The sequence below is a fragment of the Mesoplodon bidens genome (genome assembly GCF_964165515.1).
Source record: "Mesoplodon bidens genome assembly, chromosome: 14".
Lineage (NCBI taxonomy): Eukaryota > Metazoa > Chordata > Mammalia > Artiodactyla > Ziphiidae > Mesoplodon > Mesoplodon bidens.
Genome location: NC_138170.1, coordinates 50,189,311 through 50,214,430, shown reverse-complemented (window position 1 = coordinate 50,214,430; position 25,120 = coordinate 50,189,311). Strand labels below are relative to the sequence as shown.

The 25,120-nt window shown below is 50.1% G+C and overlaps 1 protein-coding gene across 1 annotated transcript in view; it reads right to left on the bottom strand.

Annotated features, from left to right (window-relative positions):
* Positions 1-21,793, bottom strand: part of KCNK12 (potassium two pore domain channel subfamily K member 12) — a 57,864-nt gene extending 36,071 nt beyond the window's left edge. Inside the window, exon 1 of the mRNA XM_081254044.1 lies at positions 20,764-21,793. Within this exon, the coding sequence (XP_081110170.1) occupies positions 20,764-21,154 (391 nt within the window). The 5' untranslated portion in view covers positions 21,155-21,793. The remainder of the gene's footprint in view (positions 1-20,763) is intronic.
* Between the last annotated feature and the right edge of the window lie 3,327 nt (positions 21,794-25,120).

The following is a 25,120-nucleotide window of genomic DNA, read 5'->3' as shown; positions in this document are numbered from 1 at the left end:
GTGGTTCCAACCCTGGCTGTATATTGGAGTTACCTGAGGAGTTTAACAAAATATGAATTCCTAAGCCCCACCCCTGGAGAGTATGATGCAGCTGAATTGGCAGGGTGTGTGTGGGGGGTGATCAAGCCTTTTAAAAGCTCCCCAGGTAATTTTAATCTGCAGCCAGGGTTGAGAACCACTGTCCTAGCTGATATTTGGTAGGGCTTTAAAACACTTAGAAGAGTGGTTCTCATCCCTGCCTGTACATTAGAATCACCTGAAGAACTTTAAAAACTATCAATTCCCAGGACTGACCCCAGAGATTCTGATTGAATTGGCCTAAGGTCAGGTCTGAACATTGATTTTTTTTTTTTTTAAGTTTCTTAAGTGACTTTAATATTGCTGCAGCCAGCGTTAAGAACCAGTGGTCCATAGACTCACAAATCCTAAATCTGCATCTCAGTCCCAACTGCCTAAATGAAATCCAATTTGAAGTCTGAGAGACATCTCAAAATAAATATTTTTAGGACTTCCCTGGTGGCGCAGTGGTTGAGAGTCCACCTGCCGATGCAGGGGACACGGGTTCGTGCCCCGGTCCAGGAAGATCCCACACACCGTGGAGCGGCTGGGCCCGTGAGCCATGGCCACTGAGCCTGCACGTCCGGAGCCTGTGCTCCGCAACGGGAGAGGCCACAACAGTGAGAGGCCCGCGTACCGCAAAAAAAAAAAAAAAAAAAAAAAAAAAATTTTAACTGAGCTCTTCTCATCTCCCTCTCAACCACCCCCTCCTTAGTTCTATTAAAGCTTCCCTTATCTCAGTAAATGACAAGTCCATCCTTCCAGTTGTTAAGGTCAAAAATCTTAGAGTCCTTTTTGATTCTTTATCTCATACTCTACATCTGATCTATTAGCAAATCCTGCTGCTCTACCTTCAAAATATAACCAGAATCTAACCACTGGTTTTTGCTTCAGGCCATGAGGGAATAACTGGATCCAGATTTCTTTCCCAACATAAACAACTAGGAAACTGAACAAAATTTATGACATAATTATTTTCAGACACTGGAAAAGAGGTAGTACAAGGTTATGGTTCCTGAGAGAGAGGGAAACAAACAAGGTGAGACCTTTGATTGCCCTGGTTTTCTGCCTGGAGGCAATTTTCAGGCAACAGTAGAGGGAGGGGAGATCCAGAACCCAGCAGTCTCATGCAATTGAGAAACAGAGATTTGAGTTCAAGGAGGACAAGGCAGCTTCAAAAAAAAGGCAGACTTGCAGGGTAGCAAACGGGAGCGGAAGGCACTACCAAGAGAAAGAGCTCCAGAAATCTGTGCAGGGGCTCCCCTGAGTATTTGGCTGAATAACAGTCTGTGCACGTATAGGGTGAAACCAAGGGAGAAAAAAAAAACAACTTCCAGGAAAGAACAATTGCCAAAGAGCTGTAAGCCAAATAATTCCCAGAATTCTCATAGAGCCAGGAATCACCTGAGTTCCCATCAGCCAGGGTGGAGAGGTTTCAGTGAATACACAAAGCATTCCAGAGAGCCCCAGAAAGGTTATGCCTGATACTGTGGCTAAATTAGTCCCAGAGAAAAGGCTCTTTGAGACCTGACTTTAAAAAGCTTAAAAACAAGTCTGGAAAAGATCACACTTATCTCTGAGAAGCTTAACTGTCTGCCATAACAGAGTCCGGCCCTGTTTAAAGGAAGACAACATAATCAAGCATCAAAAATGTAAAACTCACAATGTTCTGGTCTCTAATAAAAATGTATCAGACATGCAAAGAAGAAGGAACATGTAATCCACAAACAAGAGAAAAATCTGTCAACAGAAACAGAACCAGGAATGGCAGAGATTAGGGAATGAGCAAAGACATTTAAACAGCTGTTATAAATATATTAACTATGCTCAAGGATTTGAAGAAAAAGATGAACGTAATGAGGAGAGAAATGGAAAAAAAGTTTAAAAGAACTAAGTGGAACTTCTAGAGATAAAGAATATAATATGTGAAATAAAAATTTCACTGGATAGGATTTACAGTAGATTAGACACTGCAGAAAAAAAAGATTGAACTTGAAGACCTAGCAATAAAAACTATTCAAAATGAAGTACAGTGAGGGGGAAAAAAGACTGAAAAACAAAAAAGAAATCAAAGATAAAGAGCCTCAGTTACCTGTGAAACAATATCGGTGGTCTAACATATGTGTAACTGGAGTCCGAACAAGAGATGGTGAGGGGTAAAAAAAAAAGACTATTTGAAGAAATAATGGTCAAAATTTTTTCAAAGTTAATAAAATTTATAAACACACAGCTCCAAGAAATTCAATAAGCCCCAAGTAGGATAAACACACGCACGAAAACTGTACTGAGGCACATCAAAATTGCTGACGGAACTACCTGGAGGTCCAGTGGTTAGGACTCCACTCTTCCACTGCAAGGGGGTGCAGGTTTGATCCCTGGTTGGGGAACTAAGATCCCACAAGCCATGCTGCATGGCTAAATAAATAAATATTTTTTTTAAAAAGCAAAAAACAAACAAACAAAAAAACCCAACCAAATTGCTGAAAATCAGGGAATGAAGAGAAAATCTGAAAAGCAGCCAGAGGAAAAAAGGCATGTTACTTACATGTAAACAAAGATAAAAATCACAGACTTCTTGTCAGAAACGTGCAAGCCAGGAAACAACCTTCTAAATGCTGAAATTAAAACAAAAAAACAAGGGACATCCCTGGCAGTCCAGTGGTTAAGACTCCGCACTTTCACTGCAGGGGGCATGGTTTGATCCCTGGTCGGGGAACTAAGATCCCGCATGCCATGCAGCCAAAAAAACCCCAAAACAAAACAAAAAAACAGCCATTCAACCTAGATTTCTACACCCAGTGAATATATGTTTTCTGAAAGATATTCTGAAAGATCTAATCACTTTTCTCTGACACTGCTCATCACACTCTTGTCCAAGTCACCATGATATCTCACCTAAAATATTTCAAAAGCCTCCTAACTTGTTTGCATGCTTCTATACTTGCTCCCCTACACATATAAGGTTATCTCACTCCTCTTCTCACAACCTTCTAATGGCTCCCATTTTACTCAGAGTAAAATCTGAAGGCCTGGCCATGGGCCACAGACCCTACATGATGTAGTCCTTGGCTATTGTTCTGACTTCACATCCTAACACTCTCCCACTTGACCTTCCTTCAAACACTACTCCAGCCACACTGGCCTCCTTGCTGCTCCTCCAGTAAACCATGCAAGCTCCTACTTAAGGACCTTGCACTTGCTGGAATACTCTTCCTCCAAGTAGCCACATGGTTTGCTCCCTTGCTTCACTCCATGTCTTTGCTCAAGAGTCATGTCATCAGAGACCCTTTTAGATTACCCTATCAGAAAAAGCACCCCTCTTCCATCACTCTTCATTCTGTTACCTTTTTTTTTTTTTTTGCGGTAGGCGGGCCTCTCACTGTTGTGGCCTCTCCCCTTGCAGAGCACAGGCTCCGGACGCGCAGGCTCAGCAGCCATGTCTCACGGGCCTAGCCGCTCTGCGGCATGTGGGATCTTCCCAGACCGGGGCACGAACCCGTGTCCCCTGCATCGGCAGGCGGACTCAACCACTGCGCCACCAGGGAAGCCCTACCTTTTTTTTTTCAGTAGCATTTATCACTGTCTGACACTTACTTATTTGTTGACTGACTGCCTTCCCCAACTAGAATGTTAGCTCCATATAGCAGGGACTTTGCTTATTCACTTTTGTACACAAAATGTGAAATCAGTGACACACACATGTACACACACGCACTGCATCCATACCTCAAGTTTGTTCTAGACTCCTTGATACATAAAAACATTTTGGTGCCAGTTCAGGGGAAGGCAAGCCATTGGTTTAAAGTTCAACTCTAACCACAGGCTGCCCTGCACATAGCTCAAAGGGCCTGGGAGGAGCTCTAAATGACATGTGTGTCACTTCAGTAGCACCACTCTGTGGCTGGAAACCCTGGAAAAATTACAAGGGAGAACAGCCAGTGCCTTGCAGATGCTGGCTCATTCATTCACACGGAGAAGTGGGCCTCTCTCTGCTGGGTCTGCATCAGCTCTTTCCTCTCTGCTCAGCCCTGGGGAGAAGGGAGGGTCAGGAGCTGGGATAGAATTAATCAGAGTACTCAGCACCAAGTTGAAGCTAGAGTGCCCTTCAGCCATAAACAGCTATAAAAGAAGAAAAACTTTTATGGAAAAACATTAAAAAATATGTAAACCAGGGATTTAGAAGAAGGTGAAGGTGATTTCTAGGGACAAAGACGACATGAATTAAGGTCATTGCTACACCCCAACCTCCATTGCATTCAGGCCATCCTCTCCCAGTGTCTTTCTCACCTGCAGGGCACAGGAGGCTGCCCTCAGCAACCTCTGAGCAGGGAGGGGAGGGCTGCCCTGCTGAACCCAGCTTTGGAGGAGGGGCTTTCTCCCCCAGCCTCAGCCTGACTTCACTTCCCACCTCCTGTGCACCTGCAGTATCCTCATCCCCCTTCCTCCCATTATTAGACGTGCACACAAATCTCTGGATGCATCACAGAGATCCCCAGGCCCACGGTCAGCCCCTTTCCCTGGATCTTCATGTGTGATCTTGATGTCAAGAAATGGGGGAGGAACAGAGAGTGAGAGCCAAGATTAGTGGGGGTCACATTGAGTCCTGGTGAGGGCTGGTCACTAGATCCTGCCCTTTGGCTCCTGAGAACATCTCTCGCACCTTCTCTTCTCCTTTCCAAAGGCCACAGGATGCCCGGCCCCTATCCCTAGCCCTCTCCACCCAAATCACTCTGCACACAAATATTCAGCATAAACACACATAAACAAAACAACAAACATTTACTGACCCTTGGCCTATTATGTGGGGTCCTCCCCACAACCCCATGAGGCAGACATCATGGTGAGAAAGATTTGTACACAGCTGCTAAGTCAAATGTGCCAAATTCTGCTCTTTGCTCAAAGTGTGTACACCGCTGGCTATAAAATTAGAACTTTCAAATATCATGAGCCACTTAGAGCTCATGAAGAAACAATACACATTGGCAATCTTTTGAATGAGTTTGGAATCACACAGCAGTTCAGAGATGATATTACAAACTTAAGGATTTGCCACCTATAGAGATATGTAAGCTCCCCATAAAATGAAGGGGACAGCTCGTAGTGGGCTGATTTAAATGTTCGAAGTGAACAGCCAAAACAAGGGACTTCAAATTATCTGGTTCTTTCCAGGCAGTCTAGAGACCGGCAATTTACACTAACTAGATTGCCTGATTTAATGGCATAACTATATAGTGACTAATCAGCCAGAATCCTCTTCTCAAACACTTATCATCACTTTACACTCTTGCTCAAGAACATGTAATGGCTCCTTATTGCTCCCCATGCCAAGTCTAAGACGTTTCTGCCCAGCTTTCAAGACCCTCTGATATGACCTAAACCTATTAAAGCAGTTTTACCTGTTGCTGGTCCTCAACATGCCTAAGGCAGGCTGGTCCTGACCTCACTCACACTGCTCCCCCAGGCCTACCCTGCAACCTGAGAGGTGGCATCAGACACGCTGGAATGAGCAAAGGATTTGGGGTCCAGCTTTACCACCCACTGTGTGATCTCAGCCAAATTATTAATAAAAACACTAGCTCATATTAGAGTGCTTATTAAATGCCGTGGCCAGATGAAGCACCTACATTCATGGTCTCATACAATTCTCCTAACAACTGTGTGAGATAGGCACTGTTTTATTCCCATTTTATAGATGTTAAAACAGAAGCTTTGGAAGTTTGTTCATTTGTTCAACAAACACCAAGTGCTGTGCTGTGCGCTGGGAATATAACAGTGGGTGAGGAGACGAGACCCCTGTTCTCATGGAGCAGGGAGTGGCTAGAGGTCAGGCAACAAACAAGTAAATACAGGAACTGGATGTTTAGGAAAGTGGTACACGCTCTAATAAGACTGTAGTGTGATGGACAGCGGCTGGGGGTGAGTGGGGGATACTATTATTATCAGGTAGTTAAAGAAGGCTCCTCAAGGGGTGACATTTCAGTTTTAGATATTGAGGCTTGAATGTGGTTGAGAAGTCAGCCATGCCAAGACCCAGGGAGCTGAACTCCCAGGAGCAGGAACAGCAAAGGCAAATGCCCTGAGGTCTAATAAGTCCAGTCTGGACACCATAATGAGTTGAGCAAAGGGGAGAGCAGTACCAGTGAGGCTGAGAGGAGGCAGGGCCAGGTCACACAGGGCCTTGCATGTCATGGTGAGGAGTCAGATTTCCTGCAATGGGGAATCACTGGCGGGTTTCAAATAAGGGAAGAGCTTGACTGATGTATACTTTTAAAGACCTCTTTGGCTGCTGTGTGGAGAAGAGGTTGTCAAGAGGCAGAAAGGAAGCTGGAGGATTGGTTAGGAGACTGATTTAGTTGCCCCAGCAACATACAGTGGTTTTGATCAGAGTAGACCAGTAGTGATGGGCACAGAGACAGGGGATGAAATTGGAATGTATTTTACAGATTGAGCTGACAGGATTTGATGATGAATATGGAAAATTAGAGAGAGAGAGGAATCAGGACAGCTCTTCACGATGGTGCCATTTATTGAGATGAGGAAGACTGGAACAAAGCAGAAACCAACAGTTCTATTTTGGTCTTTTTAAGTTTTAATACATATTAGAAATCCACGTGGAAATGTCAAGTTGGCCCGTGGACCTATGGTCTTGAAGCATAGTGTGGAAGATTGGGGTTATTCTTCTGGAAGTCATCAGCAGATAGGTGGGCTTTAAAGCCATGGGGTGTGAAGGGGATCAGAGGATGTGACCCCAAAATATGCAACTTTGGCATAAGGATTATTTTGAGCTGGAGGCAATAGAGAAACAGCAGACTCAGGAAAAGCTCTCTACCCTTCCCCTATCTGCCCAAAGGTAGGGTATAAATTTTCCTTTGTGAAGGTGTCCCCCCGCCTCAACTATACCAGGAAAGAACAACTCTTAATAACCAGAGACACTTCTCACTCCACGACTGCACAAATTGGAGTCTGCACAACAAACCTTACTAAAATAACCCTTACCTTCCTTTCCCCCATATATTTACCTTCTCACAATATACCACTCCTAGAAGCCCAAACCCTTTTGCCTTTGCCTTATCACTTCTCCACAATTTACTGCTTTTTGTTAAAATGGTATATAAGCCTCAGGCTTAACTGCTTCTTTGGATTGTCAGTTCTTTTCTATGAAGCCCGCCATATGCATACATAATAAGACTTTTCTCATGTTAATCTGTTTTTTGTCAGTTTAATTTGCAGTACTCCAGGTATAAAACCTAAGGGCATAGAGGAAAAAAGTTTTCTTCCCCTACAGGTTAAGTGACATTGTCTGGAGAGAGAATCCAGGGAGAAAGGTCTAAGGACTGAATGTGGGGTCCTCTAACAATGAGAGATCACACAAAGGAGGGGATCAGTGAAGGAGACAGGATAGCAGCCAGTGAGGGTCAAGGAGAGCATGATGTCTCAGAAACCAAGAGAAAAGAGGATTTCAAGGAGGAATGGCCAGTGGTATCAAGTATTGCTGAGTTGCTAAGTAAGATGAAGACAGGGAAGTCATCACTGGATTAGCAGAAAGGAGGCCATGGGGGATCTTGTAAGAGCAGACTCAGTGGAAATATGGGGTAGATTCTGGATTGATGTGGATCCAGGGGAGGAAGGGAGATGTTGACTACCCTTTGGAGAAGTTTTCCCGTAAAGAGAAGCAGAGAAATGGGGAGGTAGCTGGAAGGTGATGCAGGGGTCAAGGGAGGGGTCTATTAAGAACAAAGAAAAGACAGCATTTTTGCATGCCAGTGGAGGACAGACTGACAATGTATGGGGAGGGTCATGGCAGAAACAAGTCTTTGAGAAAGTTGGAGGGGATGAGACCCAGTGAAGCAGGCATTTGAAAGTGGACAATCTGTCTGCTATCATAAGGAAGAAGCAGCTCCACATGATGAATGGATTTGCGGTTGTAAAGATGAGAGTCCCTGTCTGATGACTTTTATTTTCTCAGTGAAATGTGAGCAGAGAGTGAGGGCTATGGGAGGCTGGAGGTGGGAAGAAGAGGGATAAGTGGTGAACTGACACAATAGGCAGGTAGTAGGAGGGTCTGCCAGCATGGAGTGTCCGGCTGGTCCCCAGGGTCACTAAAGTTGGAGCAGTCAGCATGTTTGCATGGTTTTCTTCAACCAGGTGTAGCGGCTTGGGTACAGGTAAGGAATAGGTGGAAAGCTGGCATTTTGATGGTACCAAGTTGCGGACAGGGACACAATGCAGGGAGAGAGAGAGAGGCAAGGAAGTTAAGGATGCTTGCAGAGGGAGTGAATCTAAGCTGGATTAGAAAAGAAATGAGGGCCCAGAAAAGATGATGGGAACATAGTAGGGGACTGCCCATTTGGGGTCCAAGGAATACTATATTGGGGCAACAGAGGATGACAGCTGGAAGGATGGGAGGTGGTGATCAGAAGGTGAGCTTTGAAGGCAGTGCAGTTCACTGGTCATAGCAAGGACATGGGTAGAACACAGTACCTGCCAGAGTGGGACAGACAAAAACATTGCTGCAGGTGAGACGGTCAACGAATGTGAGGCCTGGGTCTTGGATGGATCACGCCTGGGAGACTGGAGAGGGGTGAAGAGGAAGGCAGTGAGCCAGACTTCTTCAGTGAATGAACAGGAGATGTTCCCTGGCAACCCCACCAGTGAATGACAGAGCTGAAATGCTAACCCAGGCCGGGGCCCTCAGCACCTGTGCCTAACCACTACACTGCACTGCAAGCTGTCTCTTGGTGTTGCAGATTTCTTCATTCTTAAAATGGAGACACATACAATACCCACCCGCCTGGCTGAACAATGCACATCGAGGAGCTTTTTTTTTTTTCCTTTGCGATACGCGGGCCTCTCACTGTTGTGGCCTCTCCCGTTGCGGAGCACAGGCTCCAGATGCGCAGGCTCAGCGGCCATGGCTCACGGGCCTAGCCGCTCTGCGGCATGTGGGGTCTTCCCGGACCGGGGCACGAACCCACGTCCCCTGCATCGGCAGGCGGACTCTCAACCACTGCGCCACCAGGGAAGCCCATCGAGGAGCTTTATAAGGCACTTTCCGTACATTGGGCATATGCTCCGTCGGCTGGATGGCTCCAGTGAACCTGGGCAGCTCGTCAGGACAAGACACACTACCCACATTAGCTCTTGAAACACCCACTTCTGAATTGCCCACTGGGTCATGTGTATTGCTCACTAATTCGACCAGAAGCCCTTGACTTTAGGCACTGGGCTGCCTCAGGGATTTGGGGTTTGTGTGAAGGTGGCAATGGCAGTAAAGGGGACTTGATGTGGCTGCTGGGTTCCTGACATACTGGCTGCACGTTGCATCTCACTGTAAATGCACTGGTGTGCCTGGCTACATACAGAAGCCCCGGAGTGAATACCTTTGCACATTGAAGCTTTCTTTTACAAAGTGAATCATTATCTGATTTGTAAGTGGAGATTTTCGTATTTTACTTTTTCTTAAACTGGTGCCTAGGTAGAGATGAAAATCTTGGAAACGGCCAATTATTCAAATTTATGTTCTTTCCACAAATATTCGTGGAGCCCCTCCCATGTGCCAAGCCTGATGCCAGGCACTGGGTGATGGAGCAGAGAACAGGAGAGACAGGTTCCTGGGTGCTGGGAGGATCAGGCCCCGCAGTTCACTCAACGTGGGCAGAGTTTTGTGTTTTCCTTTCCCTCTCCGGCCTGGGCTGTCCCTGAAGCTTTTCTGGCAGGTCATGGTGTGAGCAGCTCACCACGAGGTGCTCAGAATTCAGAACGCTTGGCAGCAAGGGAATGAGGTTGTGGCCATTTGGAAAGGATTAGGGAAAAGTCACGCGGAGTGCGATTTGGGGCTTGTGTTTATCTCAATTGTAACTTTCCAGAAAGCTGGGACACCCCATTCCAATAAAAGCTTCCCCAAGTATTTTTAGAGGCATTGTGATGGTGCTGGGCTGTGTGGATAGGGGTGGTTTTCTGGATTTGTGGAATTGCATTTAGTTACTGATAAAACTTCTGTCCAATTTGTGAGCCAACATCTGGTTTCTAAGGGGTGTGCCATGGGCTGGTGATGGAAAAGGTAGAACTATTGAGCCGAGAGGCAGAATTCAGCAGGGCTTCCTTGTGGCTGGAAGCTGCGGCCAAGGCCAGGGCCAGATGGGGGCATCTGGGTCGGTGGGAGAGCTGGGGCCAGAAGCCTGGCCTCATTGTTCAGAACTGAACTTTTCCCACCACTCCTGGGGCTCTGGGGGCTGAGGCTCAGAATTGTCTGGTTTGGTTTCAATCCAGTGATTCTGCCGGGCCCCAGGCAGGGTAGGACAAGGACCCAGCTGACTCAGAGAGCCACGGAGACAGCACTGTCCGCCAGGGGAGCCCCAGCCAGAATGAGCTAGCTGTCTCCTGCACACCTGCCAGGCGGGGAGGGAGACGGGGGTGCTGGGAGGCTCCTGGAGCCCAGCCTGGGCCCAGGTTTTTCCACTCTCTTTTTATTATTTCCAGCAGTCCAAGGTTTTCAGTTACTCACACTCATTTATTCATTCCATCCATTCAACATTGATTAATCGCCTACTTTGTGCCAAGCATTCTGCTCCATGATTTGCAGAAACTACCTCTTTGCTTTTCAATTATCCCCATCTCCATACACGGTGCCCACTTTACAGCAGTCATTCAATGCCTGGCTGCTGCCATATGGCTATTATTGTCATTAACTGCAGCAGTGACAAGCACTACTAAGACAGAGCTCCTGACCTGGAGGAAGGAGAAAGGATACCTATGATGTTCTGGGTCCGGTGCCAGCCTTTACCATACCTTACCCCACTGAACAGAGGCTGGTTTTATTGCCAGGGAAACTGGCATAGAAACAGGTAATGAGCACGTGCCTGGGGGGCAGTAAGAGGGGCTCCAAGAAGGTCTCGCTCTAGTGGCCTCGTTTGAGCTGCGCCTTGAAGTCCAAGTTCACGTGGTGGAAAATGGAGAGAAAGGGAAGAACGTTCCAGGTGGAGAAAACAGCCTGAGCAATGGCCTGGAGGCTGAATGTGCCTGGGGTTCAGGGGTGGGGTGCAGGAGGGATGGCCAGAAGTTAACAGTGGCTAGAGCTGGGGGTGCACCAGCAGGTGCTTGGTTTCATGCCTTCCCTCAATGTCTGGGTGGGTTTGCCTCCAGGACATGACCTTGGACAGTCCTGAGCTGGCCGTGTGCCCAGACTTTCCTGGCTGATGTGCTCAAGTGCAGACATTCTGGTTATTTGCTTTTCTGGTCCCGCCGCTCCGTGGCCACTGCTGCTATCCCGAGTGCAAGGCTGAGGGCCCTCAGCTCATGAGGTCCTTTCTCTGGGCAAGAGCTTGGTGCAATTGGCCCCCAAAGTTCCCATCAACGGCTCCCAGAGTTGTAGTGAGCTCTGTGTGAAGCACCATGCTTTGCCTGCCCGCAGCCTCCCTCAGAAAGGGTGCAGGGTTGTGTAGGATGGAAAGCTCAGTGTAGCCATTGGGGCTACAAGGAGCACAGCACAGCCAAATCCAAATCCCTAAACTGTGCTTGAGCCCTTGCTGACACCACCTCATATTCACCTCTTCTGCCCCCCACCCCCCAGCAGACCCCAGACTGGGCTGTGACTCTTCTCCCTCTGTGGTCGTGCATGGCTCAGGGGCAACAGAAAGGATGCTATACAGTCAGGAGCCCTGAATCCTCTATCCTGCCATTGACTCCCTGCTGTGTGAACCCAGGCAAATCGCTTAACCTCTCTGAGCCTGTTTCTTCATCTGTGAAATGGGATAATAGCATCCTCTTCGCTGTCCCAGGGTTTGGGGGAGGTTCCTGAGTAAACATGGGTAAAAACACAGTAAACGGGCAAGCACGACGTGTGTGTGTGGGGGGGGGTGACAATTAGTGAGACCAGCGATGTTTTGGTCACCCTCTTGCTCCCTGGAACAAAGGCCCTGGCTGCCGGCCTGGTGGAGTCTGGAGGGGGAACATGCTGGCAGGCCCTGCAGCTTCCCCTGTCCTGCCCTAGGACAGGGAATGCTTTTCTACCCAGCAGGGGAGCTGAATAGCCCCAGGGTGAAGGGTACAGAGTAAGGTTTGGGCCTGGGGACCTGGAGCAGCACCTTGGCTCCCACCCAAAATGGGGCTGTTCACCTCAGTGCCATCCAGCAGCCCCCTCCACCCGCAGTCCCAACACCAGAGTCGCCTCAGAGAAGCGTAGTGAGGCCTGGCCTCAGCCCCATCTGGCCTCTCTGCTGGTCTCAGCTCCACGACCTCCCCCTAAGCCCAAGCACTGCCAAGAGGCCTCAGCCCACTAAACCAGGATGGTGGGCAGGGGTGTGGCTCCCCAGGGCCCTCCTCTGGGGGTGAGAAGCAGGGACGTACCGGGGGACAGTGGTCTAAACCACCGCTCAGTCACTTGTTCAGTTATTCACCAAACAGCTTCTTTAAAAAGATCAAAGAGCACACACATGAGGAATTATTAAGACCTTCTAGTTGAGGAACCAAAGAAAGTGCATTTTAAAAAGCACCCTCCCGGGCCAGTTACGTAACAGCGTAGGACAGCAACATGCCCCAGAGACAGCGGCCGATGAGAGGGTGGCAGATGCCACAGTGCAGGGGCAGCTGAGACCCAGAGGGCTGTACGCAGAGTGGTGGGTCGGCGATGAACTGGGCCTCGGTTTCCCCCCGTGCAGGGTGGCAGCCCAGGGCTCACCCAGGAGGCTTGCCCAGTTCTGAGGAGCTGATGCTTTCCAAGGGTTTGCCAGGCACTGCACACGTGGATTAGCTCATTCAACCCTTGTAGGCGCCCGTGGGGTAGGAAGCATTGCTATCCTCACTTTACAGAGGAGGGAACTGAGGTAAGAGGCACATCCTCTCACTGGGAGCACATGGCTTGTCAGTGGCGGAATTGGGACTGGGACCCAGTCTGCAGAGTTGGTGCATTTAGCCTGCACGAAACTGCATCAAAGGATGTGAGCGAATAGCCTTCCCAGATATGAGAACATCAGAGCTGGAAGGGACCCAAGTGACCCTGGCACTCCCTGCTTTTAGGAATGAAGACACTGAGGCCCTGCGTGGTGACGTGTCCTGCCCACAGCCATGCAGTCAGTGAGGGGCAGAGCGGGTCCAGGCTGCCAGTTCCTGACTCACTGCTGCGTCTCTCTTCCCGTGCTATGCCCAGTGCGGTCTGGGAACCAAGAATATGGGCGTCACTGGGAGCTAATGAGGAATGCAGTCTCAGGTCCCACCCAGACCTACTGAACAGAAAGTCCTCTTGCACTTTGACAAGAGCCTGGTGACTTGCATGCACTTTACTGACTGAGAAGCACTGCTCTGTGCTACCCTGCCTTCCTGGTTGGCAATATCTGTTACTGTGAGAATAATGACGTTGTATCCAGACACTGTAAAACTTCAAATTACAAGTTACTGGAAGCTCCATCCTGGAGTCACTTGGGATCTGGGGGAAGTGACAGTGGGTCCCCCAGAGCTTAGTCCTTCACAGGGCCCTGCACACCCATCCTGCTAGTGAGCTTGGGAGCTTAGTCCTGAGCTGGGCTTGCCCAAGCCCAGGGAAGAGGTGACACTCACAGATGGTCCAGAACATCCTCACCAGAGCCACTGGCTGCTACGGTCCCCCAAGAATTAGAGCTGGCGGTTGGCTAGGGAATGGCCTGGTTTAGGACAGGACTTCCTGGGGCCAGAGCCTGACAGCCGTGGTGGCAGCTGCCAAGGGCTGGCTTGGGGTGAGCCAAGGGGCTTCGGTTCTCTCTCACTCTCTACCAGCACCTCTCCTGTATTGTCTCAGTCCCATGGAAAGTCCTTTGTCCTCAGAGCCTCAAGACCCTATGCCTCCCCAAACTTCACCTCGTAGAAACCCTGCCACTGACCCCAGGTGAGATCACAGCCTGAGACTGCCCAGCGCGCCCACCTCAGCCCCACATTCTGGTTGGCTGGCTGGCAGCCCCTGGCCAAGCCCTGGATCCTGGGAAGGTCAGTGGAGCTGGGCAGGAGCAAGGGGAGGGCTAGGAGACTAGGGAAGACCCTGGGCTGGAGCTGTGCACAGGAACACAGTGGCTTTTTGCTCCATCTCACCTCCTCTGAATCTGAGGTCACCACGCAAGGGCACGGAGAGTCCCACTGTAGCTGACGGGGGTGGGAGCCCTGAGCTCCACCTTCGAACGCAGACCTGAGGCTCCCCCACGGCCTTCAGATGCAGCAGGAGCTTCTGCCTGGAGGACCCTCCAAGGCACTCGACTTACTTTGCTGCTCCTCAGATGCCCTACCCCCCTCCCTCCAAGCTCTTCCCCTTTGTCTTTGATGTACTGTTTAACTTTCACCCCTTCCGGGAAGACTGGTATCTGCTCAAAAGAGCCATGGCAGGATCTGGTTCTGTACTTGTCCCATCATTTGCAGGTGTGTGTGTGTGTGTGTGTGTGTGTGTGTGTGTGTGAGAGAGAGAGAGAGAGAGAGAGTGAGTGTGTGTGTGTGTGTGTGTGTGTGTGACACAGACAGATCTTCAGCAGTATTCAGGAAACTTTTCCAAGGCGGCATGAGAGCTCAAGGACCTCAGAGTCCACAGGCAGGTCCTGGGTCAGCACCAGCTCTCAGCAAATGCCCCTCTGACTTGCTGTGCAACCTTGAACAACCTCTCTCCTTCTCTGAACCTATGTAAAATGAGGAACAAGGCTAACTTAACCCTCTTCAGGTTGGTCTTGGAGGAGCACTAGGGCTCCTCAGAGAAGCTTTCAGGGAGTACATGGCATCTAAGGGGAGGTCTGATGGGTGGGGCTCCAGCTCCCCCGTTTTCTGTAATAGGCTGCTTGTTGGCTTTTGTTGACAAAATGGTATAAATGCCTGGGGAAAGTTCTGGAGGATTTTTGTGGTGCTTTCCAGCTGGAATACTCTAGAGGTAGATGTCTGCTCCATGTGGCACAATTCTGGGCCAGTCCGGGCTGGGGTCCTTGGGCACAGTCAGGACCAAAGGGAAGAACCCTCTCCCTCAACTGGCTTGGCCCAGGAGTGGTGGCAGACATCCCTGGGAATGCAGGGGACAGGAAGGAAGAAGGTCCAGGTACCCCGTCTCTGTCTTTGACGGCCGGGCAGCTGCTCCCGTTTTCCTTCCTGCCCTTCTCCACCCATCCAAAATTTCCCAGAGGAAGTGGCTCTCATTAAAGCAAGGGAGGCTGAAGGTGCTTTAGTCACTGACTTGTTCAGGGGTCAGCTCAGCTCCTGGGAGTGAGTGCAATCCTGGAGAAAACCAAGTGAATCTGTGGCCTGTTTCCATGGGGGCAATTGCTGGGTAACTGTCCAGTCTCTTCTAGGCTTTGTAGAGGTTGTAGGCTCAGCTCAGGAGAGATGAGACAGTCCTTCACTCCAAAGGGACTGGCCCCAAGAGCCTTGAAGATGGTAGTGTACCCTGACTATCCATTTCACTGCTGGGAACGCAACTGAAGGAGATATTGCATAAAGAAAAGGCCATCTTCATAAAGATGATCACTGTGGCATTACTCACAACAGCCCCCAAATTGGGAACCACACCCAGCTACACAGAAATAGGGGTAGTAAATTACAGAACATCAGTTAGATAGAATATTATGCACCCATTAAAATTAGTATGTAGAAACATGGAAACAACACTGATAAAAAAATGTTACCAAAAGCAGCTCAGCGCTTGTCAAGTAGTTCCCTTTCTTTTTCCTACAAAAGGTGACAAAGAACTGCAGGGGAACTTGCAAAAATGAAAACAGTTATGTTAGGGCAGAGTATTATGAGTTATTATAATTATTGACTATTTACAATGTGCTGGGTTCAGCGCTGGGTGCTGAGGATGGAGCAGTGAATTAGAATGCATTTCCTTGCTCTCCGTCTACAGCTTCAAATCTAATGATGGATTTTTTCCCCTAAATGTCCTTCAAAGTTGTCATAGCATCATCTTCCAATAAAAAATAGCTGATGAGAGAAATAAGTGAGGAAAGGTACTCCTCTCCTTCTGGGTAATGTATTTCATTCCCGGCATCAGAGCCGCCTCCAGCTGGATTACATACATGTCAGAAGAAAACCGAATGTAAATGTGGGAGTGACATTTCGGACTCATAATGTCTAAGTTTCCTTTGAAGCAAAAACATTTTTAAAACTCCATGTTAAAAAAGAAGTAAAAAGTTAGGACTTGTTACTAATCTTGCAGCTGAATAATTAAGTATGCCTAATTCTGAAAGTAGCAAGCTAAATTATGCAGTGCCAAAAGTGACATCTCTTATACCTACACCATCCCGGCTACAGCGGCATGGTTTTAGCTTTATAGCTAAAATATGCTGCCAGAAAACCTAATAAAATGAAGCAAAAATATTTCTGTTTATATCAAGCTGCCATTTGAGAGAGACTTTTAAATATGTTCTTCCCTATGTGTAAATCTGACAGCAGTTGTATAATTAAAACCCCAGTGGAGAGTTTCCTTTTAATCTTTTCAAAGTAAACCAATAAAACATCCTTTAGGATGTGAAATGATGGATTAATACTCTTTGGATTGTTTGAATATCTTTGAGCTAGGGCCTGACTCCAAGAATACTACTTAGTACTAAAAGAACACCAGCCAGTGTCTTTCTCTTTAGGAGTTCATGTAATCATGGGAGATGCAGATAACAACATGCCAGAGGCGACACATGCATGGTTATGAGTTCTGCTTGTCTTGGATTTTGTTAAATGGAGGGATGAATAAATGGATGTATTTACATTAAAACAAACTTGATTTCAACCCCCTGGGTATATGTCATATAGCATAAATGGCAGAAATAATAATTGCCCAGGATTTCAGTTCAGTGTAAGCAATCAATATGAATAATTTAGACCACAAAGTGGATTTTCATTTTGCTTAAGCTATTCAGACTGACTTTCTATTCAGCCTCAACTACCACTGAACAACCACTGGCAAATCTTCCCACTGGGTCTATGTCGTGTGGACAGTTGCAAATTACCTAGCTCCGGATATGGGCCTTGTTCAAGCCAAATGTCGGGACAAATATTCTACCTCATCATGGTGTTTCATCTAACATGAGTACACACAACCACACCTGAATTTTTCTTCTGTGTCTCCCTCTAGCTGAAGGCCCATTCCTGCCCCTTCTTCCCCTTCCCTACACACACACACACACACACACACACACACACACACACACACGTGCAAAAAAAGGCAGAGAGAAAGTGGCTGCTGTCCTTGGACCAGAATTTACCCGAATGTCTCCTACTTGCTAGCATTTCTGTTACTAACCTTCTTGGTACGGGCTCTTGCCTTCCCAGCTGTCTAAGACTTACCAGATGCTTCTAGTCTGTCTGACCTCTAAGATGTGTCTGATCTTTCAAGTTTTCTCTGGACTTAATCAACTGTTGGCCTGACCAACAGACCAGTCCTTTTGCTCAGCCCTGCTGCAGTGTCCGTCAGACACATACACAGATACACACACACACACCCGTTATTAAATACTTCAGCCTCAAACAGGAATGTGCCCACGAATTATATCAATGAAACTGGTAGAATAAACACTGCATCACTTGGATTCTGGACCCAGCTGAATACATAATGAACTGTGACCTGAGACACGTCCCTTAACACTCTGAGCCCCATGGGATTGGACCCAAGGACCCACCCCCCGTTCCAGTCATCGTTAGTGAGGCTAGCCAAGATGTGGCGCTCACGAACACTGCAATCCAACTGCCCATGTTGGAATATGCTTCAACCTTTTTCTTGTAGAATAAGCTTTAACCTGTCAACATATTAGCACTTGGGGCCTGATATACACAATATATCATATTTATGGGATGAATGAAGAAAGGGTTTTCTACACTGAAGTCTAGTTGAATCATTTAGTTGGGTCTGTACAATACAAGAAAATGTCCACACTGCTGCATGGACCATACACACTGTGATATGCAAATAAAACTGAGTGCATGCTAATTTTCCTCTTCGCTGGATGAGGTGGCAGATAGAGAATACTGACTGCCCATTTTGGATTCAGCTTTGGCTCCCTGAGCTGCAGAATCCATAAAAGCACCAGTAATAATAATTTTCTCTGAAGACTCAGGGCATTTAAGGGAAAGGAACTACATAAACAGAAGTGAAACTGACGTATGTAGGTCTTTACTTAAATCTCATCCAAGTACATTTTGCAAGAGGAGCCTGAAATAAAAATCATGCTACTTCAGGATTCAGCAGAACTTATCTGACAGAAGTGACCATTTTGAACCACTGCCCCAGACCACATCAGCAGGTGGATAACTGACAGAGACCCTGCTACTTGTGTGGCTCTCTTGGCACCTCTGCAAAGGGGCTAGTTCAATGCTGAGCTGTCCACTGGCTGGTTCTGGTCCTGAGTGCAGCTCTTCTCAGAGATAAATATCTCCCTGCAGCAGATTTTGGAAACAATGTGCTGGGTCACTTGTAACACAGCCACCAGCTTCAGCATAGCCTCCTACAATGCTTGCCTACATCCCAACACACAAATCAAGAAAGAGAACATAGTTTCTTTCTGCTTGACTAAAGAACAGCCAGCCAAACACAAATCAAGAAAGAGAACATAGTTTCTTTCTGCTTGACTAAAGAACAGCCAATCCTGCTCGTAGATTAAGGGCTCGGGCTTGGGACAATTTACCAACACCCTGACTTGATTTTGTGCCAAGAACTGACAGAAGCTGTAGAAGCCATGGCTGGGCAGTGAATGAAGGCATTGATGGGAGATCATCAGAAAGGCACAGAGACCACAGGTCACTGGAATGAGGCCCCATTTGGAGAGACTCATGGCCTGTAGGGGAAGGGGACACTGCTACCACCTTTCCCTTAATCTGTGGGTTCCATTAGGAAGCCAAGGTCAGAGCACACAGCTGGGAACGAAAGGCTATGGCTGCCCAGCATGTGCACAGGTTGCCTCTAGGTGAAAGCAAAAGGGTGTGTTTACAAGAGGAAGAGCATAAATCAATAATGAGCTATGAACACATGATGTCATCTCCCAGGACTAAGCATCTTTAGTACTTTTAAAGCACTTAAAAAAAAAGAAAAAAAAACCCTCTAGTTGCTATAGCAACTTGATGCAGCTCTTAAAAGGGGATTTTTTTTAAGGGGGTCATTTTATATCTTCAATCACCATAACAACATGATATAGCTTTTAAATGGTATTTTTATCCAATTTGTGTGTACTTTGGACTTGGGCCACATTTGCCTTTTCTATTTAAAGTCATCAGATCAAACATGACACATGAAAATTCATTGAAAGGAAGCCCTTTCGTAGACTATACATATACACTCAGAGAGCCATCTCTAGCTGCTCATATTCTGCACATGGATGCAGTCTTTCTCTCTGCCTCCCAGCAGCCACCTACAATGGCTTACACTGGTCAGTTAGTCCATTCCCCCGTCTCTAAGCTGGCATACCAATCCAGCCCAGAACCCACCCACAGAAGGCGTGCGGTGCAATCCCTCACCTCTCAGCCCAGTGAATCCAGTCCCCTCCTCCAAAACTACCACCGGGGGATAGTGCTTTGGGGTGACTAGAGGCATGACCAGCCAAGTGCCTTCTTCCACCCTGGGACTGGAAGCAGGAGATGAGACACAAAGTCTTGCCAAAGTGAAAATCTTGTATTTATTCTGCACTCTATACAGTAACGGGAAGAGGTCTGTTTCACGTGACACCCAGGGCCCAGGGAAAGGGGGGGATGGGGAAAGTGGGTGAGAGGAGAATAAAGAGAGGGACAGGGTGGAGTGGGGAGCAGTGATGGCTCCACAGTCTCTACAAGAGAGGCTCAGAGGAGGGGCGAAAGAAATAGGGGGGCTTCGAGGAATAGTTACACAGCATTTTTTGCACAGTTGCAAATCATGAACTATTTTACCAAAAAATAAGAGGAAGGGATGATGGAAAGTATAGAGAAACTACCCCCTGCACCCAAGCTACCCCCTTGGTGCCACTATTGGTTGGAAAAGATAGCAAAGTAACAAAGAAGAGAGGTCAAGAAATTGGAGGGGAAGTTGGAAGTGGGGAGGGGGGAAGTAAGAGGAGAAAACCAGAACCAGAGCGGCTGAAGTCCTATTCTCCAAGTCTAATGAGGTGGTGTAGACTGTAAAAAAAAAAAAAAAAAAAAAAAAAAAAGATGCTAAGGAGATCTAGGGATTCGTCTGGGGAAATGGTCGCCTTCCCCAGGGTAAAAGGGCTGGAGGACTCTGAGGGAAAACGCGTGTAAAAGAAGAAAGGAGAAGAGAAGGGAGATAACAACGCTGTGAGTGGAAAGAGGAAGGGCTTTCCAAATCACCTGGATGAGGAAACCGAGGACTAAGGGGCGTGAGAAATAAGAAGGAAGCAGCAGGCCCCTGATACATGTTCTCCCAAGTCCTTTTTTAGAAGCCAAAACTGAGGCACAAGCTGTTAGGTCACGCAGTTGGCAAGTGCTGGAGCGCGGGCGGCCCCCGGTCTGCCCAGAGCCCGGGTAAGGGTTCTCCCCGTTTGGCCTCTTTGCCAGGCATTCACCGCTGGGTGCGCGCCAGAGATGGGCCTCTCAGGCCACCTCCCGCGCCGAAAGCCAGTAAAGAGGGAGACCGAGCAGGAGGAGGGGGACGGGTGGGGAGGAGAGGGCGAAATGAGAGTAGGCAACGGGGCCTCAGAAGGGAAGAGGGAGCCGAGGGACGCGGCTCGAGCCCCGAGCAGTGGGAAGGGCGGCAGGTGAAAGACGCGGAGAGGAAAGTCGCCCGCTGGGCGCGCCGCTCACCTATGGTCGACACCACGGTGCCCACGAAGTAGAAGGCGCCGGGGAAGTCCCAGCGCGGGCGCAGCGCGTCGGCTCGGACGCCGGCTGCCAGCGCGGCCTCGTAGTGCCGGAGGAAGGCGCGCAGCTCCGGCTCGGCCACTCCGTGCGCCGCGCTGAAGTTGCGCAGCGTGGCGCCCCAGCGCGCCCGCGCCTCCGCCTCGCCCGGGCTCTCGAGCGCCGAGAAGACTGTGGCGCCCGCCACCAGGTAGAGGCCGATGAGCGCCGCCAGCAGCACGAAGCGGCCCGTGTCCTCGTTGAGGTGTGAGCGGCGGCAGCAGCAGCAGCAGCAGGAGGGGCGCGGCAGGCGGCGGCGGCAGCGGCGGGGCGGGGGCCGGGGGCTGCGGGAGGACATGGTCCGGAGCTCAGCCCCGGGGCCGGGGCGGCGCTCGGGGCCCGGGCCGCGACATCCCCCCCGCGGGAGCAGAAACGTGAGGATGGTGACCAGGGGTCGGGGGCCGCCGCGGAGCCCCTCGCCGCCTCCTCCAGGGCCCGGACGGCGGGGCGCCTCCGCCTCCTCCTCGGCGCTCAGGCCGCACACGGGTCCCGCGGCCCTTCGGGCGCCGGAGCTGGGGCGCTCCTCTCTGCGCCCCGACGCCTGGCCGGCTGCCGCGGCTCCTCACCCGCCGCCCTCGGGCGCGGGGGTCTCAAGGTAGGCCCCTGCCGCCTTGTGGCCGGCGTCCACGGGGCCCCGGGCCTCATACTCCTCTCCAGACAGGCCGCGGGCTGCGGGCGGGGCGGGCTGTAGAGCCCGGGCGCCTAGGACAGGGACAGAAGAGCAGGGCACGAAGAGAGACCCCGGACGCGTCCCATGAGACGTTCCCGGCTCAGCGGCTCCCCGGCGCAGGCTCCGTGGGCAGTCCAGCTCCCGCCCCCGGGCTTGAGCTGGCGGCGTCGGCTTCGGAGCCTCGGAACCGAGCTGAGTCCGGGGAAGCGCTCCCTTTCCAGCTCCAGCCGGAGAGCCGCCCGGCACGGAGAGGCGGAGCCACCGGCGCCCGGGGCGGGGTGTTGGGGGGTGGGGAGTAAGGAAGGGAGAGAAGGGGTGGGGAGCTGGGCTGCTGCGACGCCTCCCTGTCGTTCTGGCTGCACTAATGCGGGGCACCGAAGCAGGTGTCCGGACTGCGGTGCTGGCTACCACGCCGCCAGGGAACACCGTCCAGTCCCTCCCTGCGCTTCGGCTCCGGAATCCCTCCCTTCTGTCCAAGCTGCCGCCAAACTTTGCTCAACTTGATGTTGTCCTGCGGTCTCAGGTGCTGGAGGCCGAAAGACGCTAATGCCCTGACACCGGGCTCTCCAGCTCCAGTCCGAAGTTTAAGTTCCCTGTCGCTCGCGTCTTCTTCCTGCATCCATCCACAGCGCCAGGTCTCGGAGGGTTCCTTTGGGGAAAAGATCCCGCTTAGGAGAGGGGAAAGGGCCAGTCGACTCGGGGCGACCGGAGAATGAGGGCGTCTCCTCCCCCTCCCGACCGAGCGGGCGGCCGGCGTCAGCACCGCGGACAGCGCATCGATGCCGCAGCCGCCGGGCGGGCGGCGCTGGGGCTGCGGGGACCCGCGGCGCGGGACGAGCCGGTCACCCTGCTGCGCTGTGCTCCCCCAAACCCCCGGTTTCCCTTTCTACCTCCCTTGTGTCCCCTCAACCCCTAAGGCAGGTGCGGTCGCGGAAGCGGAGTGCTGACAGGGAGGGGACGCTGCGGAATAGAGACGGGGGAGGAGTCAAGAGCGAGTAGAGGACCAAGGTGCCACCGGAGGAGGAAGCGTTCGGGCCCACCGGCTGCTGGATCTCCCTTCGTCACCCCAACCCTCTGACCCTCCGGTCCAGGGCGGGGGACGCTGGATAAGAACCTGGCTGCGGCAGGGTGGGTAGAGGAGGTGCAGGGAGAGCCCACTAGCTGGCTCCCCCGAGGCCGGCGGCGGGAAGGCTGGGTTCTTGAGCGCTGAGGAGGGTGTGTGTGGGGGTGTACATCGTCGCCCCCTCCGCCGCGTGGCCACAGGGAAACACGGTGGGGGGCTCGGCCCCAGCGCGGGAGCTTCTCCGCCTTCCGCGGGCCGCCTTCGCCGGGATCTCTAAGTTCTGTGTCGAGGAACGTCCTTGGTACAGACAGAAAACCGTCCTCTTCTGGCAGCCAGCCCCTTCTCCGTCCGTCCCGCTTCCACAGGAGAGGGGGACCCTGATGATGATGAGACGATACAGATAACAGAAAATGAAGATAATTATGGAGGCTGTGTTTAGCTACGCTAGGTGGGTGAACCGTGACTAAATACAGAACTAGCCCCCCACCCCAAGTCTCGGGCGGTCTGGTCTCCACAGCAGAAAACACTCAAGCTAAGGCCGACCCAAAGTAGTGGCATTGTCAGTCCCCTAAGCGTCAGGGGACTCCAAGTCGTTCCTGAGCAAGCCTCCACCGTTCACTGAGCATTTGAAAGCCTGGAAACCAGGTCCTTCTGACCGCATGCCCCGACCTGGAGACTGGAGGGCAGGGGGTAGGGGTGGGGTTTGGGCAAGAGAGCTGTCCAGAAGCTGAAAGGCATCTGACTTCAGATGTTGCTTTACCCAAACCAGGGCACATCGGAGGCTTGGATCTTCCTAGACGTTCTCCTCCAGTTTATGGACGGAGCCAACTATACTCCCCTTTGTGTTAGGGGGGGTGGCCAATGGGAGAGGATCCACCACTAGCATAGTCAGAACCAGCCTTACTGGTACTGGATGGCATGTGGTTAACTTCGCAGTGGTCTTCTGAGAAAGGGGCAGGGGGAAGCTTTGTGTGAGGGGGAGAACATTTCATCCACTGAGAATATAGAGCCCTCGCCTCCTTTTTCTGGAGCACAGTGGGAGCCTTATGTAAACACAAATTTTTGCCATTACAGACTATTGTTACTATTGGCAAAATGCACTTCAACTACTCTCTTCAAGCCTTTGCCTCCCCTGGGCTCACCACTGGTGTCACCCCAGCCTGTTCCCCCATCCCTACCATACCCCCATCTCTACAAGCCCCTACCATACCCCCATCTGTACAAGCTTGTGCAGGCAGGGAGGACAGTCTAGCCGTGGGCCTCCAGGGCTGGATTCCACTTGACTGGTCAGCTCTGACAGAAGTCCTAGAGTGTCATTCCAGGAGTTGGCCCTGGAGTCTCCAGATGCAGCTGAAGGGCATTGCCAGATCTCTCAGTGGTTTTCTTTGCCCAGACTCCCAGGTCAGGGACAGAGTGCTTTGCTGCAGTGTTCTGTGCCTCTGGACCTGCTCCTTGCCCAGCTGGCAAAGGACCTGCCTTGTCCTCCAGCTTGTTATTCTAGCTTGATTAGTGGCAAACCCCTGGCATCAATCTCAACTGTGAATGACCTAATCAATTTATATAATAGGGAAATGATGAGTTCCCTGAACATAGGCTCGGGTCCTTTGGGGAACCAGTGCCATGATGAATGCTGTTTTTTTGCCCACTGAATCCATATAAGTCACTGGCTTCCAGCTGGCTACCCTCAAAGCTTTTACCTCAGCCCTGAATTGCTGCAACAGCCTCCAAAGAATGGGGGCTTGCTATCACAGATGTGTCCGTGCTTTGGTCTATCCTGCCTGCACCTGCCCATCATTGCCCTGATCATGTCCATTTGATCTGATCCTGTGACTGATGTCCCTAGACGACAGTCTCCAATGGTTCCTTCAAACCTATAAAAATTTAGTCTCAAACACTTGTGGCTGCTATTCAAAGTCCTTGATGATGTGATTCCCAATAAATCATTCTAACCTCACCTTCTACTACTTGCTACTTATCCCCTAAGTACTCCGTACTCGGCCTACTCACCAGCACTTTGCTTATGCTATGGCCCTGCTGGAGTGTCTTCTTCCTTCTCTTCTTCTCCAGCTCTTCATACATGCAGCTCAACTCAGGTTAGAACTTTTTTCTTCCAGAAAACTTTTTCTTTGTAGGATATTTTGACCCAATCACTTTGACTGCCATCATTTCAGCTGTAGATCATTTGATTCTGAATGTCCTCAAGAACTTCAGACAAGACACCAGAGCAGGTACAGCCTCTCTGTGTCTCTGCCTGTCTCTGTCTCTCTCTCTGTCTTTCTGTATTTTGTAAAAAGAAAACACAATGGCAGGAGTGTTAATCAGGAAAATTAGGTAAGGTCAAGTGCAATCAATTGATGATTCCACTCCTAGGTATATGTCCAAGATAAAAGAAAACATACATTCATGCAAAAGCTTGTGTGTGTACGTTCATAGCAGCATTAATCATAAAAGCCAAAAAGTGGAAACAACCCGTATGTCCACCAACTGATGAACAGTTCAGTACAATGTGGTATAACCATACAATGAAATTT